At 34.6% G+C, this 20,394-nt stretch overlaps 1 protein-coding gene across 1 annotated transcript; it reads left to right on the top strand.

The window, feature by feature from the left end:
• The first annotated feature begins 3,298 nt into the window (after window positions 1-3,298).
• LOC114320015 (ninja-family protein AFP3) lies at window positions 3,299-6,888 on the top strand. Its single transcript, XM_028267104.2, has 3 exons — window positions 3,299-3,493; window positions 3,782-4,296; window positions 5,789-6,888. Exons 2-3 carry the CDS (start codon window positions 3,786-3,788, stop codon window positions 6,292-6,294), a joined length of 1,017 nt encoding a protein of 338 aa, XP_028122905.2. The 5' UTR covers window positions 3,299-3,493; window positions 3,782-3,785; the 3' UTR covers window positions 6,295-6,888.
• The last annotated feature ends 13,506 nt before the right edge of the window (window positions 6,889-20,394 follow it).

Genomic DNA, 20,394 nt, shown 5'->3' with positions numbered 1-20,394 from the left:
TTTATGGTCAAAATAAATGTATTTTAGACCTTGTTTGGGAAGGACTAAAGAGCCTAAATTAGCAAAAAAATATAAAATAGACTAATTTAGTTAATAAGATAAAATGTCATATTCAAATCATAATCATTTTTTTTTTCTTCTCATAGTCATCACATCTAAACCAAAAAAATCAAAACTTCTTGTCAAATAGAGCTAATTTAGCCATGCTAAATTAGTCAAAAGGTCAAGCTAAATTATTTTTTTTTCCAAACAAAGGTCTAGGTCTCGTTTGGGAACAGAATATTTTAGTAACTTTTTTAAATTTTTATAAAAAGATGTGTAAAAAAATAAAAAGAGTAATGCGATAATTTATAGTGATTTTTTGATAACTAAAATTAAAGGTTATCAAACGAGTCCTTAGTTACTTTAAAAAGACATTAAAAATAAAAATTTATATATATAAACAAAAATAAATTTATTTTTAAAAAAAATTGTAAATCAACGAAACAGTAAAGAATTATTTATATTTTCATAATGATATAATTTTACTGTGTATATATAGTGCAAATCCTCTATATACATGGTCCAAATTCTTCATACAAAAAAAATGAAGCAAGTTGCCAGTCATCACTATGTGTGTCAGAGTTGTTTTACAAAAAAAAATTCATCTATAATTTAATAATTTATCAACTATTCTGCTTATTTATAGTGGTTTTATGTCAATTTTTTTAGCCTCCGTTTGGGGAGTGGGTCGACTTTTTAGCTTTTTTACTTTTTTGGCTATTTTAGCCTGGGCTAAAAAGTTTGGTTTGGGAAGGGTTTTTTGACTTTTTGGTTTTTTTGATTTTTTTTTGTGAGAGAAGAGTGTAATGATTATGGGTTGGATGTGATGTTTTGTTTGTTGTGGCTAAAATAGCCTGTTTTGTCTTTTGTGGCTATTTTAGCCCCAACCCAACTTGCCAAACACCACCTTATAAGATATTATTAGATGAAAAATTTTTAGTGTTTTGAAAAATAGTTAGATTTTTTTATGATTAGATGTGATATTTGTGAGAAAAAAATAAAATAATTATAAAATTAGATGTGATATTTTATTTAAATTTATTATTTTTATTTTATAAAAAATTTATATTTTAATATAAAAAATCAAAAAAACCCCAACACACTAAACTTCCCACACACCACCATAATTTTCTCCAATGTTTTAATTCTTAATAATTTTATTTGTACTGTACTTTTGGAAACTAGTCGTAGGTTGTACTGAATTAATCTGATGTCACGTGTCACTCTGTCTCGACACGTGTCTTAGCGAGAGCAGATTCTTCGCATTCTTGCAACTAGCAAGCTGAACAACAATCTAATTATCTAAAATGCCCTTGCTTTTATGTAAAAATTACATGACCCATCCCAAGGAGTAAAGTAACTGAAGGGCACCATCTGTGCAAAAGGAAAAAAATGGAGTCAATCTAAAGTCGTAACCGTCCATGATCTGTTTCCCAATGTCTCTCCACTGTGCACTACATAGCTTTTGAATGAAAAATGTTTGACTGTCGCAAAAAGTATAGTTTAAATGGTTTAAAATTGTCAAAATAATATCGTTTTGTGTCGTTTTACGTTTAAAACGATGTCATTTTAATAATTTTAAGCCATTTGAACTACACTTTTTTGTGACCCTCTACCATTGCTCCTTTTGAATTTAGAGATAAATTGTAAAATAATAAAAAAAAATATGAAACTATTATTAGAATATTGGATCAAATCCTAATATCTAATCTATCACCTTTTATTATTAGGGTTAATTATATACATATATATTTTTGTAAGAAAAATAGGTGGGTGCTCGAAATTCGTGAGTCGAATTTGGGTCGAATTCGAAGAGGGAGAGAAGAGAGGAGAAGGAGAAGAGAGGGAGACAGCGGGTGCTGGTTCTGTCGACGCCGTCGCCTCGCCGTCCTGGTCGCAGCCCTCCTGTGCCTCCGTCGTGAGGAGCTCGTCGCCTCCACCCGCTGTCCTCGTCGCAGCTTCGTAGCTCGTCGCCTCCGCCTCCAGCCTTAATATTTGGGCCCCTCCAGTCCTCTTCCTCTTCCCTCCTCCTCCCTTCCTTTCTTCTTCTCCCTTCTCTTCTTCTTCTTCTTCGTTTTTGATTAAACACAGGAAAAAAAAAAAAAAACAGACACCAAAACGACGTCGTTTTGGTGTCGAGCCAAATTCGACCCACGAATTTCGAGCTACCAACCAGGGTTGTTTTTGTAATTATATTTTTGATTTTAAAATATATTAATTATGTTATTTTAATTTCAAATATTAGAGCAGGGCAGTTGGCCTTGGCTGTTGTCTTTTGCTAGTGAAGGAATTAAGTAAAATTATATTTGTTTTGTTGGTAATTGTTAATATGAGGTTTGTTAAATTATTACCCTATAAAAGAAATATAAATTATTAAAATAAATAAAATTATGATTTTTACTTAACAAAAAATTACAAAAATATTAAATATTAATGTTTAAAAAAATGCCCAATATGTAAATAAAAAATAAAAAATAAAAAATTCTAATTCCATAGGACTAATTTCCTAATACTATCTTCACATTTTTCATCTCAATCCCAACACCAAGGCTCATCCTAATCTCATGAGATTATAAATCGCTTCTCCATATGCCAAAACAAACACAACATACAGTGAGTTTTACCTCCATCTCAATCCCAACTTCACCTCTATCTCCCAAAACAAATGGGTGATATTACTAACCTGACAACATCCTATTGTATTGTACAAAATAAAATAAAATAAAATAAAATAAAGAAAAAAATCTCTGATATTTAAATCATATAAATTTAATTTTTAATGTAAATATATATATTAGTGAGGGATCCTTTTTTAGATTCGGACTCGATTAAAATCATAAATAAATTTAGATCATTTTTTTTTGTCCTTTTTCTCTCTACTTTTTACACATCTTTTCGTAAAAAGTTAAAAAATAATCCCAAACATATTAATTTTTTTACATCATATTTTAGTCAAAAAACTAAAAAATTACTAAAAAAATATGTTCTCAAATGAGGCCTCAAGAAAATTATTAGTATAATGATATTAGATATAAAATGTAAAATAAATAAAATTGTTAAACGAATTAAATTATTTGAACTTGACTTGTGTTTGACTAATTAAAAATTTAGTTAAAATTAATTAAAATTAAAATTATATATTTTTTAAAATTTATTACATTTTAAAATCAAATTTAAATAATTTATTACATATTCTGATTTGTTTTGAAAAATTAATTTAAAAAATATATATATATATATATAATTAAAGATGTGATAAAATAAATTAAAAACTAAAAATACTCGATAAGTTTATATCTCGCTCACCCTTTTGATTTAAATAAAATTTCTCTCTCTCTCTCTCTCTCTCTCTCTCTCTCTATCTCAGCTTCTGTGTCTCCGGCGAGACCTGTCGCCGGAATTCTTCTCCTGAGATTCTCTGACAATCGTTGTTCAAGTCAGTTTCAAAATTGTAAGCTCATCTGGACCCCTCTCTGTCTTTGTCTCTCTATTTTTTTTTTCCATTTTTATGCTGGGTCTATGGACCCCAGAATAGTTATGCTCTGTTCATGATATCTTCTTTAAATATTGTGGTTTACATAACCACATAAGCTCATAAAAATATTGGCTTACCTTTTGATTTCAGGTAAAAAATAAAAAATAAAAAATTGAAGAAACACAGAGAGAAGAACTGTGATTTCTACGTCTATATATATATGTATGTATGTATGTGAAGTGCTGATGTTTACTTTGTTTGTAGTTTAATGGGTGAAGAAGCAAACAGAGATTGGGTTTCTAAAGCCAGAAACTTTTTCCAAAAATCCACACTTCAAACCTCCAAATCTTCAGATTCAGTTCAATTGGACCTCAATTTAGGACTCTCTTTGGGTGGTTGTTACACCCAAGAAATCCCCAAAGAAAACCCACTAATTCGATCAGCTTCACTGAACCATGACTTGAATGCTCTGTTTGAGAATGAGGGTAGAGGGTTTCTCTCCCTCTCGAGATCGGCATCGATGCCGACGGAGGCAGAGCAAGAGGTGAGGAAGTTGAAGGAGTTTCAGGCCATGAAGAGAATGGCTGCCAAGAAGAGACTGGTGGAGAAGCACCGCCATAGCAGGGGAGGTGGTTCTGAGGAAGAGAAAGCTCCGGCGGAGGCTCAATTCTCCAATTGGGCCGTTGAATCGGCTTCGAATAATACCGCGTTGTGTCGAGCCATTGAGAAACTCAAATCCAATGCCAATACCACTCCATCTCCCAAACTAACAATTCAAGGTGAAATTTGTGTTTTAACAACTCTATTTATTTATTAATATTTAGTAATAATTTTGTGTTTTTGTTCATCTATTTAGTTATTCTAGTTTGATTTCATGTTTTTTAAATTATTTGATATGTATGCCTTATTGCTAGAATGATGTAGAATTTAGCATTGCTAGATTGAATTTGTTGTTCATTAGATTCGAGTCTTACTGTTGCACTATGCACCTTTTTCTCATTTCTTCCTATTGATTTTAAAAAAGGAAGCGAATTTGATTTTGTATTAGATTCTAAGAATATTGAATTATAGGTTTGCTCGTAAATGTAATGAAATAAAAAGAACTAAGAGGAGAAAGATGTAGCAAACAGACATGAAATTTCTAGTGCCGCCTCAAGCATGTTTGGTTTGTGATTGTCCATCTAGCATGCCAATTGGTCAATATGAAAGATGTAGGCACTTCCATTTCCACTTAGTTAAATACTAGATTTGAAATTGTTAGATCACCATCTATCCCCACTTTTCCCTCATGTGCGATCCCATCTCACAAGTGGCAAGATAGTGCACAATAACAAAGATAACATGGGCGACTAGATGAGGGGGAAAATAAAAAAAAAATATCTCCTAGAACCGGAGCTCCAATACCATGTTAGATCACCAATTGTCTCAAAAGCTTAAACTGTTAAGAAATGTGTCCAACAATGTATATCAAACTAACATAAATATGTTTGGAAAGTAGCAAATAAAAATAGCCAAACTTAGAAACTAAATTCAATTAGTTATTGAGAAAGAAAATCATCTCGTAGTCCCACGGAAAATTCTAATATAAAGTTTGGCCCAAATTTGTCATCGTGGTTTTGGTATATCTTTTTCCGCAATTTTCTATCCATGTTCTTGTTTTCCTTCTTTAACGGTTTGGAGTTGTTTCCATTCTGTGTCTTGGGTTGCAATCAATAATTTCTCTCAAGTTCAATTCTCATACAAAAACAACAGTACGAGTTTATCAACAAAACAATTCTAGACCTACATCTATTAAGAAGAAAATTTAAAACAACAGTACGAGTTTGTCAACAACGCAATTCTAGTCCTACATCTATTAAGAAGAAAATTTAAGCAACCCATAATTTCCATCTTCTTAATACAGATATTTAACATCAACAACAACAAATGTAAGTGGATGCACTTTTTTTTTCTTTTTTTTTTCACATTTGATAGAAGATTTTCCTACTATTTTACTTAGACAGTGTTTGGTTAGGGGATTTAGTGAGGAATTTCAAAAGGGAAAGGGAAAAGGAAAAGTGTGTGAAATTAGGTGAAATGTAAGTATATTTTATTCACATTTTACATACCTTTTCCTTTTTCTTTTTCAAATCTCTTCCCAAATCTCCCAATCAAATACAACCTTAGTTTAGCTCAATCAAATGGTTAGTTTAAAATAGTCCTGTGTTTTAACTTTTTATTATTGATTACTTTCGATTAGTACTTTATCAATTAACTACAAATTCATTTCAGGTCTTGAAAATTCAGCTGCTGATAAAGTTCCTACCCTTTCTCACCCTCCAGTCGCCTCCAGAACGATGGAAAATGGAAAATCAGCCTATCGCTCCACACCGGCAGTCATATTTGAAAACATGATAAATAAAAAACAAGTCAATACCGCTAATTCTCACCAGGATTCTATGGTCTCCTTCAGGACAATATCAAATGGAAAACCAGTTGAACATGCGAAAACCGAGCATGAGAGACCATCTAAGAAGGCTAAAGTTTCATCCAATGGCATTCCAGACATCACGATGGCGGAAATGATGAGACTAATGCCTAGCGTAACGACTACTGGTGACGGGCCCAATGGGAAGAAAATAGAAGGGTTTTTGTACCGGTACACGAAAGCAGAAGTGAGTATAGTTTGTGTTTGTCATGGCAACTTTCTCTCTCCGGCGGAGTTTGTGAAGCACGCCGGTGGGACTGAAGTGGTGAACCCCATGAAGCATATTAATGTCTTACCTGCTACATTTTAGACTGTGTTTGAATCATAAATTTAAATAGTAATTTGTGGAGGAAAAAGAAAAGAAAAAAATAAAAATAGAAAGTGACAAAAATATAAACAAATTTTTTGTCTCTTTTTACTTTCTTTCCTCAAATTCTTACTTAAATTTATGATCCAAACATAACCCTAAGTTTAAGCAGTAGTGGTGGCTTTTCACACCTTTGTGGAATGTTGTTGTTAGGTAGGAAATGAGGAAGCTATGTCATCTTTCTATAAGTTTCTTGTTTGTTTGTTTTCTTGGCTGTAAAGAAACAGTTGTAAGTGTCGATCCTTCACAAGCAATTTTGCGAAGGTTTATTTTTTCCCTTTTTCCTACCTATTAGAATATATTAAGGTAGAAAAGGAGAAACCTAGGGTTCTTTCTTCTTCTTTTCTAGGTTGCAAGGAAACTCTTGTCAAAATGTGAATCCTTCCCATGCAATCCCATGCAATTTTGTAAAGGTTTCTCTCTCCTCTCTCTCATATTTTTTTGTTGTAGTAATGTAACAACCCCACCATGCCTATTATTCTACACTTAATTCGTGATGGAGATTTGAATTTTAGTTGATTATGGAATTTAATAGCATTATTGTGTCTGATTCGTATATGATTTTGTTAAGGATTTATTTGTGAATCAGAAATTAAAGGCCTAAATAGTTTAAGAAAGTATAATTGATAAGTTGAATCAATTTAATTTCATATATTGAATCATATGAGAGTTTAAGTAAATATTCGATTCGGTTTAGTAAAATTAAAATTTGATTAAATTGAGTCCTAATTGGAATTAATTAAGTTATGAGATTGAGAATAGTGATTATTTTGAATTAAATTTATTTGTAATGTGTCTAATTTGTATGTGTAATTTATTAATAGAAATTTTGCTTCAAATCAAAAATTGAAAACTTAAATGATTTGAGAAATCAAAATTGATGAGCTTAATAAGTTTAGTTGAATATCGGGAGCCTTTTGAGAGTTTAATTAAAAATTTGATTTAGATTGGTAAAATTAAATATGATAAATTGGGATTTAATTGAGATTAATTAGACTAATTGAGTTATGTGAGAATTGATTAATTAAGACTAGTGTGGTTAAGTGTGATTTAATCAAGCTAATTGTGCAATTAAGAGGTAAGCTAATTTTATTCATGTGATTAATTGTTAAGTAATGTGTAGAGGAATGTACCCTTGTGTAGTGTGTGTGCACGTGTTGCATAGTCAAAGAAGCGAGGGTGTGTGTACATGTATATTGTACTGAGATTTTGTTAAGTCAAGAGTGGGTTAAGTTTGCTGAGTGTGCTGGAGAGCTTACACAGAGAGAGAGAGAGAGAGAGAGTTGAGTGAGAGATGGAGAGCTCATCTTAGAAAAAGAAATTTACATTTGTGTTGGAAATTGGAAGAAGAATAAGAGACTAAAGGCAAATCAATTCTAATTGTTAAAATTAAAGTTTAAAGTATGGAATTTATGTTCAATTTATTTAGAATCTCCATATTATACTTAGTATGAGAGTTCGAAAAAAATATATATCAACTTATTGGGACGAACTCAAATAAGGTCTGGCAATGGGCTTACCCAAACAAGCAAGCCCACCAAATAAATATCACATCTCTCATCTATATAAATGGAGGGAATCCCAAGGAGTAAAAACGCTCTTCATTTTCTTCATCTTCTTTCTCTTAATGCAGTGACTAACTTTATCATCGGAGTGTCTCCCGCCAGCAATCCCGGTTAGGTGACCCGACTATGTTCATCTTTGAAGATTTACAAAGGCAAAGCTCATCTCTTTGTTAGATTTCTATAATCCATGTAAGAAGATTTTTCTGGTCTCACAACTGGTGTCGTCTGTGAAAAACGTCTAAAAGAATTCAATGAAGAGCAAAGGAAACACCACCCTTAAGGAGCTCGGACCAGTGTACTATCCACAGCTGGGTCTTTGTCTTCTCCCCTTTATTGATTACGTTTTTTATTATTCAAGTTCAACTTTTATATATGTATATGTATGTGTATGTCTATATATTTGCTCATAGATTTTGTGGAATGAATATCAATTTTTGTTCTGGAAAGTTGGACAACAAGACAAAAGTAGTAGATCTGCAATTGGGTCTTGACACTCTCTAAAAAATCTATATTGTTGCATAGTGTTATTTATTGGGAACTAATTTTTATTACCTACCTTTCCGTGGAGCACTCCGATGGATACAACCAATTCACCAACAATATATATATATATATATATAACTAGGTAAAATGGACAATGTGGTAGTACTTTGACTTGCCGATCAACATTGGTAGTACAAACACCGCTGAAACGATGCCCTGAAACAAAATTTGAATTGGATGGATTTGAGCCTTTAAAGGTGACGGGAAAGAAAAAGCAGTTGCCATATGTGGGTCTTTAAGTTTCAAGTGTTCAAGCTGATAACCTGACTTGCCTGTCGTGAAAGAATGGAAATTGATCTGGTTAACAAATCAAAAGGGTTGCTGATTCAACAAGCAGTAAAATGATTCTGGCTTTCAAATTTCAAAACCTTTTTCCTACTTTACCAATTCAGAGTTCTATACAAGTTAATTCAGTGGGCATGCATTGGGCTCATCATTAAGATCCATGCAAAACTCTCACTTATTTTCATTATTAGGCGAACTGAAATTTTGGATTGTTGAGATTTACTGATAAACAATTGCCACAGATGTCTTGCCAGTTTTAGGAATCAACATAGGCAAGCTACTAAATCAATTGCCAACTAATATTTCAATACTTAGTTTAAACTATGTGCCTTATAATTAATGGGCTTTGTTTCTAAAAGAAAAAGAAGGCCATTTCAATTATTTTGTTGGATTCAGATTGCCAACATTTTAAATTGAATGGATTGGAAATTGGATTGAAATTTTGAAACCAAGGGGGAAAATTCATACATCACGAACAAGGAATTGTATCGGTTGTTTCATTTGTTGATATTCTTCAAGAGTGTTGTCCTAAAATTTAATTCCTTGATGTACTAGTGCAGACTATCAATTTGATTATGTATTTGATTGAACAATTTTGAAGTATCCTCAGATTGGTGCCAATTCAACACAAAGGGTCAGTGCTTGTATGTTGTAATGTTTGACTTCAAATTCTGTTTATTTATTAAGTCTATTGCTCGTGTCTACTTCAGCAAGCAGCGGCCAAACCAGCTTTAAATGCTGGACCATCTGGTGAAAGAGTGGAAAGGCCTTCAGGTGTGTTCTACTCTAATCAGCATGAGCACTACCATGCATGTGTCATATCACTTCTTATTTTCTAAATTATTTTTCATATTTCTTTTAGAACTTTTAGATGGTTCACTTGCTGTGCTTTGTCACGTGTGGCTCCACCCATGACTGTCTATTCTTCAATATGATGCTGACGTTTTTTTTGATATTAGCTGTCTCCAATCTGACATATATTGGATGCATAATGAATAGACAACAACCATTAGTTGATTTCCAAATTTGTTAAAGAGAACAATTGAAAAAGATATGCCAGTGGTGTGCAATCTACATACTTGTGCCAAACCGAACTAAACTAAGTCTTGTGTCCCAATAAGGTGGGGTCGGCTACATGAATATTTTTTTGTCATTCTGCTTTGTCATTAAATAAATTCTTGCCATTTTTAGACTTGTTCCAGTTTGGGGAAAAAAGAAGAAAAAAGGCCCGTCTAGGAACCTGACAGCCACCTCCGTTCACCCCTCCCTCCAGGCTCCAGCCCCCTCCCCCCCTTCGGCAACCACCTCTGGCCATCCTCCCCTTTCCAGAAACTCATGAAACATGCTTTCTTATTTTTTTTTTTTGTGATTTGAAAACATGTGTTTATCAAACAAGAAAAGAAACAAAATCATGTTTCTTATTTTTTATAAACAGAAAATAGAAAATTGGCAGCATTAGCAAATGCTACCTAAGGTGGCCATACACACATGTATAAAAGTTGTCTGTCTCGGAGATTGTGCCGTATAGGTGTGGGTGCTTTTGTAGCGTAGCTTATTTTCGCGGACAAAGCAAGGTTTCCGATAGTATTGTCAAGTTTGAACTACTGACTATCAGACTTGATCAAGTTTTCATGTGTTTACGAAGTTCTGATCTTTAGGTTGAGCTTATAGCTCGTAAAGTATTTCCTGTTGGGCCTTGTTTGGTATCATGTTTAAGGAGTTATATTGAAAAATGGACAAACAGATGTCATATGGAAACAAGCTTTCCAGACATTCTAGAGAATCATTATTTCAGTATTCTTATAAGTAAATGGTTATGTTGTATAATTGGAAAGACATTTGCCCTCAATGTAGGAGATATGGGCCTAAATCCTACTAACCATATGATTCTTTACAAACCTTAATATGTTCCCTCTTGACATTGGAAAAATGAACCTAGAAACCTTAAAGTCGATAAAATAATAAGAGAGAGCCGGTGGACATCACTAGTTTAAACATAAGAGCATCTCCAACGGTTCACCAAACTTTTCACCAAATTTGAGTAAAAAAATCACCATTTTCCCAATTTGGTACCAGATGCTCCAACGGTTCACCTTTCACCAAATCTGTCCCAGGACAACCGGTTGGTCGACCAGAGCGGAATTTTTTTTTTTTTTGAATTGTTTGAACCAGAAATGTTGAATTGTTTGAACTCTTTTCGAGACAACCGGTTGGTCGACCGGCTGGTCGACCGGTAAGCCAATTATATTTTTTTTTTTTTTTTGAATTGTTTAAACCAGAAATGTTGAACTGTTTGAACTTTTTCATGGACAACCAGTTGGTCAACCGGCTGGTCGACCGGTTCGTCTCCCCTAATAGTCATGTACAGTGTTTTGGTGAAATGCGAAGCCTGTCCTCAGTTTGATGAATCGTTTGGTAAAATCTCATATTGATATCGATTTGGTGCAACCGTTGGAGCACCAAATAGTAACTTTTTCATCAAATTTAAATTTGATATCAAGTTTGGTGAACCGTTGGAGATGGTCTAACACACCTGAAAATGTGTCTTCTATACTTGCTGTTCAGAAAAATTTTAAAAATGTTGTAGGACTGTTGATTCCAATTGCTCTGACCCATATCATATTAAAATATGACTATTTTACCAAAATAGCAATAGATAATTTATGGGTTGAAGTTATCTTAGTCTTTAACATATGTTGGCTTATTTTTCCTACGAAGGAAAATATCATAAATGCGAGCGTGCCAGCAAAGATTGAAAAACCCTTACAGATTAAATTCAAGCTAATTATCAAGCGATTGCGTTGACGGTTCTTTTGCCTCAACAAAGAGAACTTCAAAATTGCCAAGTGTAGAGAACAAAAAAATTAAAAGAAGAATGAGGGACGGAGAAAGATGATTGAGTGAACAATCAAAATAATGGGGGTGTTTGGGAAGGCTTGGGTTAGGCTATTTTAGCCACATTTAAGAAAATAGCCAAAAAACTCACCTGTGCATGATTTTTACAAAAAAAAAAAAAAAAAAAAAAAAAAAAAAAAAAAAAAAAAGTCAAATGATTCGGCTGCTGCAGCACGTAGCCTACATTGCCACCAACAGTGTAGGCTGCAAACAGGTGCAATTACAATATTACCCCTACATAGTAATTTCGAAAAAAATAAAGTGAGGGACAAATTTGTCATTTTAATTTAAACATCATTTCAAACACATTTTTCTATACAACAATTCAAATTAAAATTCATCATATCTTTCCAAACATAAAAACTAAAATAGCCTACTAAAATAGTTAAATAGCCAAAAAGCCTAAAAAATAGCCACTTCCCAAACGAAGCCAATAATTACTTATCTCTACTCTTATGCTTTGAAAAGAAAGTGCATAAAATGCTTTGAAGAAAATGCTGAAAATAAATGCTTCGAAATATAAATCTATGTTAAATTACTCTTAAGATAAGGAAAATGACAAGAAATATTGAAATCAATTATTTTTTATTTAAGTTTTGGATCTTTTACAATATAGCCATGAATGGCTATTTATAAGTAAACATTTGTAGGAAAAATTACCTAAAACTACCCAATAACCACCTAAAACTATTCACTCTTCCATCTTCATTCCCACAAAATACCACATATCCCTCCATGTCTTCGTAACTTCCTTTAACCTCAAATTCATGCTTCATGTTCTCCACTTTGTCCTCCATGTTCTTCTACATTATGCTCCATGATCTTCTACATTTCTCCATTATTTTTTCACATATGTTTAATGATTCATAACTTCCAAACGAGTAGGAGAATGCCACGTGTTCTGCAATTTATATAAATAATAAAAATTGCAAATTTATGGTACCAACAACATCCATAGAAGATTTATTTTGACTTCTTTTTTTCTCTGGAAAAAAAATAAGAGAAAGGGTTAAGAACATAATGAGTCTGACTAGTTCCTATTAAATCCTGTAATCATCAAACGAATAATAAATTACACATGAGTATTAGTCGTTATCACATAAAACACTTAGAAGTGGTATTATGGCATTTCCACAAAAAACAGAAAAATAATAAAAAAAAGTAGTAAAACGGTTCAGATCTATAAGACCCGATAGTCGTATAAATCATAAATTGTGAAGTGAACTGCAAATGATAACATTCATCTCCGACAAAATAGATTTATCTATTCATTTGCATCGATCTATACATGAATCGTGAATCATAAGATTCTGACAACTATGTTTTCATAGATGCCACTGATTTGATTGTGAGAGTTTTCAGATAAGAAAAGAGTTTTTGAAATTGATAACAAACGCACTTTCAGAAACACGTCACTATGATAGACTCTTGGGTGTTGCAGTGCAGCTTGTATCTTTTTTAAATATAGGAGAAAGAAATTTGTTCAATATCTCATAGATTCAAATGCTTGCTCTGTGATGAGTTTAGTGGGACAAGAGATTCGGGATAGATTCTCAGGTGCGGTGGAAGCATTTACCAGAAGAAACACATCAGGTGTTAGACTGCATGGTGATCATTCCAAGCACAAAGCATCAGATGATGTCCCATCTTCTAAGGAAGTGGTGAGTAATGTGAAAAATAATTTTGTGTTATTTTGTTTATTGTTTGCATTTGTTTATTCTCATTTATCGTTGTTTCTTTGGTTGGCCATCGCTTTTCTTTGCATAATCAGAACTGATTCACGGTGTGCTTCTTTATGGTAGAGTTTAAAGGTGCCATTGTCATTCCTGGCTTAGAATGTGCTCGATTAAAAAAAAAATTATAATAAAATGTGAATAATGTGCAAATGAAGATCAAATAAAATATAAAGTAGGGTATAGTATGCTTGTCAATTTTGACTTCTGTTCAAATGTGCTTGTCAGTTTGCATTTGTTCCCTGAATTTTCATGGGAGTCAGAATATGATTTTGGATCACTATGAATTCAAGGCTTGGAATCTATATCTATATTTATATATATAACCAAATGTAGTTGTTAAGTAAAAAAATTTCATTGAATCCTAAATTCTCATAATTTTGAAAGAAAAAAAAAATTACGTGACACTGTCTTTCACCTCTCTTTTCCCTCTTCAAGCCTTTTCACACTCTCTCTCCCTATATAAAATATAAAATATTAAAATATTCATCCATATCCATCACCAACAATAATATTTATTCCCAAATAATAAAATATTCATCCATATCCATCACCTACAATAATATCTATCTCACTCTCAATCTCAATTTAATAAAAAAAAAAAAAAAACGGAACTCCTATAACTTTCACATACACACCTCTATTCAATTTATTCCAATCAAATTCAATCATTTTCTCATCTATTCATATTTTATTTCTCAGAATAACTCATCTTCTCCATTGTTACATTTTGCAAGTTTGATGATCTAAAAAAAATTATTACAAGGTCAGTGTAATATTATTTCTTATTTTATATGTATTTTTTTAGTGTTTGTTACTTTGTGTGTATATATTTCTCTTTCTTAATATTTTTCAATTCATCTACACATCTTTTCATATTCTCCATTTTTATGCTCCTAATATTATTTCTTATTTTATATATATTTTTTTAGTGTTTATTACTTTTGTATGTATATATATATATATATATTGTCAATATTTTTCAGTTTATCTACATATCTTTTCATCTTCTCCATTATTACATTCAATCATTCTCTCATCTACCTATCTTTTCTCAAAATAACTCATCTTCTCGATTGTTATATTTTGCAAGTTTGATTATCTGTGAAAATCATTACAAGGTCAGTGCAATATTATTTTTTACTTTTTATGTATTTTTTTAGTATTTATTACTTTGTGTGCATATATATTTTTTCTAATATTTTTCAATTCATCTACACATCTTTTCATTTTCTCCATTTTTATGATCCTAATATTATTTCCTACTTTATATATATTTTTCCAATGTTTATTACTTTTATGTGTGTATATTTTTTCCCTAATATTTTTCAATTCATTTACACATCTTTTCATCATTTTCATTATTATATTTTACATGATTTGGGCTTGCTTTTTTTTTTAAAATAAAAAATAAAAAATTGTGAATTGCGTTTGTTCTTCAATTTAATCAGATTTGAAACTCATCAAATCTTGAATTTAATTTATTTTATTTTATCTCATATCTATCACACCATCACACCCATTAATAGTTTCAGATAAACTCTCGAAATCAAGCAGATCATTTGCTCCTTCAAGCTCTCTCAATCGTCTACAAGCAATATACATCCAGTTAAATACACACACAAAAACAGCTTCAAAACCTTAAACACAATTTCTCAATTTTAAAATTTTTAAAAATAAAAATATATTTGGCTTAAAGTGATAGGTACATCTAACAATATTTAATTTTAAAATTTTAAAATGTTTAAATTCTATCTAAACATACCTAATTTAAATTTTTGAATTTTTTTTAATAATATTAAAAAACATGGTTCAAATCTATTAGTGTATTATCTAAATTTTGAATTAACTCATATGGCATAATCTTACTGGATTTAACATTTAAATTTTAAAATTAACTAAAATGTCTAATTATATGATTAGAGGAATTCCAATACTTTGCTTTGAATTTTTTATTTTTTTAATTTTTGCAAAATTTAATGCTAAGTGTTGATTTTTTATTGGCTATCCATGATTTTATCCAAAGTTCTTTTTGTAGGCTATAATGATAACAATTGACTACCATCAATTTTAAAATTTTCTATCAATGTTTTTTTTTTTTTTTTTTGAAAATATCATCATCAAGCATGCAATTTAAAAATTAAATATATTTTATTCTATTACAACTTTATTAAAAAAGTAAATTTATTTTGCTACTATTCAATAAAATATATATGCCTTTATTTTGATATAACAAACAAAATTGAATTATCTTTTACTCATACGTAATCTCTCATAAATATTTTATCTTTTTAAAATTTTGATTATCAACAACCGAATTCCCACATTTCTCTCTTCTTTTTTTTGTAGGATGTTTATTTTACTTTTATCTTTATTTTTCAAATTAGATTTGATATCTATCTTTTTACCTATGTATATATCAATACTATATATATAAGTAAATATAATGTGTTTTCTAAAAATTTTAAAGTCTCTATACTCAATTCTTAAGTAGAGTTAAGATTCTATTTCTTACATGTTGCTCTCTCAGAGTTATGTGTTTAATTTTTCATCCTTATTTTTCTCCAATAAGAAATATTTTTTTTCTCTTACTATTGTTTTTATTTTAAATTTTAAAATTTTAAAATCTTTTTATTATCGAAGACTCATTATCTCTTTTTATTGATTTTTTATTTATCTTATTCTTCTCCAATATTTTCATTTTTCTTTATTTCTTATTTCTTCCTTTTTAATTTTTTTTTTTTGTATCCCTAATCCTATCTGTGGGGATGTATTTTCTGAATACCAGCACGTGGCATGGTGACGCCGACGTGTCAGCCGAGGTGCCACGTGTCCTGGTAGTTAAGCCGAGATAATCTCGAAGAAGCCGAGGTTATCTCCGAAGATATCGGAATCCGAGATAAGGGACAAGAGTCCTAAGGCAAGGAGGGGACTTAACCAAGATAAGGATAAAGCTCTTAGGGAGTTTATCTTTATCTCTTAAAGAGTCCAGAGTAAACAGTAAATTGGAGTTCATAGAAGTCATACTTCTAGTGGGACTTGGATTGGGTATATTATAAAAGAGAGGCACCCTCGTGGGTCTAAGGTATGCAATTTATATTCTGAGTATTCAGTTTAACACTTGATTTATCTTTGAGAGATATACTGACTTGATCGTCGGAGTGCCCCCGGGTGGAAGAACCACCGCCGGAGCCTTTTCTTTCTGTTACTGGTTGCTGAAACCATCTATTCTGCCTGTGCTCACCAGCTGATCACTAAGCGGGCAGTGTGGTCAGATTTTCACCCACACAATTTGGCGCCGTCTGTGGGAACGAAGGAAGAATAGATGGCCAGTAACGGACAGCAGGAAAATATTGGGGATGACGCTCCTTCTGGGAGTAACGGACCAATTGATCTTGACATTGAAGGAAACAACCACAATACAGAAGCCCGTGACCAGGGTCACAGAGAGAACGACGTAAACCTGGAAGGCGACACGTCAAAAAGAACAAACCAAGGAAAGTACTACAATGAAGATAACCTCCAGGTATAGAGGGACAGGTGCCTACGGAGGGATGAGGAAGTAAAAGAATTGGCAAACAAGTTGGCAGACCTTCAGTCAGTCGTCAACTTCATGATGCAAAATAATGTAATGCAGCCACCATACCCGCTGCAAGATACGCCGATACCAGCGACCAACACCCAGAAGGGTGGAAGAAAAACAATCCCCGAGGTCCCTCAGCATACCAGGAGCGGAAGGCATTCTCACTGGCCTTCCAGGGAAGTCGGGCGGGAAAAGCCGAGGCAAGAAGAGTCCCGAAGGACGCAACACATGAAGAATCCAGACCCCAAAGAACATCGACATGTTCAGGGGAAAATACTCCACTTTGACACAACCCATGAAGAAAGACCCAAACGGACCCACATCGAGGCCGAAAGCAGTGTGCCAAAAAGATTAAAATCCAAAGACAGCCGAGCTCCAGGGAGGAGCAAAGAAGACCTAAGGGACTACCTCAAAAGGAGGCAGCAGAATGCAGAAGCCGAGGTAAACTCCCCAATAAAACCGAAGACAGCTTTCTCGGTGGAACTGGACAAATTCGAACCGCCCAAGAGATTCAGTATGCCGAGGTTTCAAATCTATGATGGTAAGTCAGATCCAAACTTTCATGTTGGACTATACCTAAATTCAATGGCATTATATAGCGGGAACGAGCCGTTGCTCTGCAAGGTATTCCCCTCATCCTTTGGGGAAATCGCATCTGATTGGTTCCATAAGTTACCAAAAGGAAGCATAAAGACATGGGAAGGCTTGGCCGAGATGTTTGTGGCCAGGTTCGTGACCAACAAGCTGCAACCCCTGAGGGTTGATGCTTTGATGGCTCTAAGAATCACCAAGGAAGAAGGCCTTAGGGCCTATGCGAAGAGGTACTACGAGGTGTTCAACCGAATACCCGCATGCAACCAGGAAGTAGCAGTCGTGTCTTTCAAAAACGGCCTGAAAGATGACTGCCCACTACGGAAGTCTTTGGCAAAAACATTGCCAAAAAGCATGGAAGAACTCATGGCAAGAATTGAGAAATACGCCAGGGCCGAGGAAGACACATCGGGAAACAAAGAGGTAAAACAAGAAAAGGGAAACGGCTCGCCAAAGCGAGGCCGAGTTAACAATGGGCCGACCAAACAAGAAATAGAATTAAGGAATAAACAGGCGGTAACAACGGTATTCCGGATCCCAATCCATAAAATCTTAGATCGGATTCGAAATCAACCTTATTTCAGGGCTCCGGCAAGAGCACCGGGGGAATTCATGGGAAGGAACGTTGGTAGACGTTGTGCCTACCACAATGAAGAAGGGCATCCAACTCAAGGTTGCAGAGCCTTAAAAGCACACTTGGAGGACTTAGTAAGACAAGGCCTTCTGAGGGACCTGGTCGATGAGGCCAGAACAAGGGAAGAACAGGCAAGGTTGCCTCAAGCACCAGCAGCACCCCCTCCCCTAGCACAGCTACCACAAGCAGGAGAACCGAGGGTGGTTAATGTGATTCACTCAAGGGTCAACAAAAACGAAGTCAGAGGAGAAACCCAGAGGGTAAGATATTTACAGCATATCTACCAAGTCGGGGAAAAGAGACATCGGCCAGAAGAATGCCAAGGGCCAATGATAGCCTTTACTGAAGCCGACCTAGAACTGGTCCAACATCCACATAATGATGCCTTGGTAGAATCCCTCCAGGTTGGGGAGTGCCAAGTAAAACGCATCCTAATAGATCAAGGCAGCTCCTGTGACATCATGTATGTCAGATGTTACAAAGAGCTAGGCCTTCACCCCGATGACCTAGAACAATCAAGCGGCCTGATGGTCGGCTTTAATGGAACACCGACATGGCCACTGGGTGCAACAAGCTTAGAAGTACAAGCCGGCACTAAAAAGATCAGGACGGAATTCCTGGTAATTGACACACCCTCACCATACAACGTCATCTTGGGAAGACCGTGGTTGCATGCAATGGGGGCAGTTCCCTCGACGTTGCATCAACTGCTCCGATTCCCAACAGAGCATGGGATTGAAGAAGTCAGAGGGGATCAACTACAAGCCAAAAATTGCTCCATGGCAGCAATAAAGTCCACCTGTAGTATACGGGAGCCAAAGAAAGCAGAAGTTGAAGATGAGGACATAGAAGTCCTAGAAGACGTCGGGAAAGAACCAGCCGAGAAAAGCGAAGAGGCACTAAAGAAAATCCTCGTCCAGGAGGGCGACGAAGAACGATTTTTTCTTCTCGGCTCAGGCTTAGCTAGAGAAGAGGAAAAGGAACTGAAAGATTTTTTAAGGACAAACATCGAGGCGTTCGCCTGGACACCTTATGAAATGCCTGACATTGACCCCGGGGTCACTTGCCACAGTCTGAATGTCGATAGATCGGCAAAGCCTGTGATTCAACGAGCCAGAAGGCCGACGTTGATGCACGTCGAAGCAGTAGAGGAAGAGGTAGACAGACTCCTTGAAGCCAGGGCCATCCGAGAAGTTCAGTACCCAACATGGCTGTCCAACACAGTAGTAGTAAAAAAGAAGAATGGCAAGTGGAGGGTTTGTGTAGACTTCACCAGCCTCAACAAAGCTTGCCCCAAAGACAGCTTTCCACTGCCCAAAATCGACCAACTGGTAGACGCCACTTCGGGACATGAAAGGATGAGTTTTTTAGATGCATACAGAGGGTACCACCAGATTGCTATGTACCCTCCAGATGAGGAGAAGACCGCGTTCATCACCCCGAAAGGCCTGTACTGTTACAAGGTAATGCATTTTGGGCTGAAAAACGCAGGAGCAACCTATCAGAGGTTAGTAACAAAGATGTTTAAACACCTGATTGGCAAAACAGTAGAAGTTTACATCGATGACATGGTCGTAAAGACCAAGGAATCAAGAGGTCATCTTGCCGACCTAAAAGAGGTCTTTGACATACTCAAAAGATATCGGCTCCGACTCAACGCCTCGAAGTGTGCCTTCGGAGTTGGGTCAGGTAAATTTCTAGGATATCTGGTAACAAGAAAGGGCATTGAGGCCAGCCCAGACCAAATCAAGGCCATCCTGGAACTACAGAGTCCGACATCGGCAAAGCAAGTTCAAGTGCTCACTGGAAGGGCCGCAGCCCTAAACCGATTCATCAGCAGAAGCTCAGACAAGTGCAGACCCTTCTTTAACCTGGTGAAAAAAGCCACAGACTTCCTATGGACAGAAGAATGTGAAGCTGCCTTAGCCGACCTAAAAAAGTACTTGACCACAACCCCGGTCCTTTCTAACCCAGTTCCAGGGGAGGAATTGTTTTTGTACTTAGCAGTCTCTGAACACGCAGTCAGTGCAGTGCTAATCCGAGAGGAAAAAGGGGAGCAGAAGGCTGTCTATTATGTAAGTAAGACTTTGGCTGACGCAGAAACAAGATACCTACCACTGGAAAAATTAATGCTAGCCTTGGTAATGGCTTCAAAAAAATTGAGTCATTACTTTCAGGCACACAAGATTGTGGTCCTAACAGAGCACCCACTGA

This window comes from Camellia sinensis, chromosome 15 (assembly GCF_055761805.1).
Source record: "Camellia sinensis isolate YWXY chromosome 15, ASM5576180v1, whole genome shotgun sequence".
In the NCBI taxonomy this organism is placed as follows: Eukaryota; Viridiplantae; Streptophyta; class Magnoliopsida; order Ericales; family Theaceae; genus Camellia; species Camellia sinensis.
Note: the sequence above shows the minus strand (reverse complement) of the source record. Positions and strands in the feature narration are given on the sequence as shown.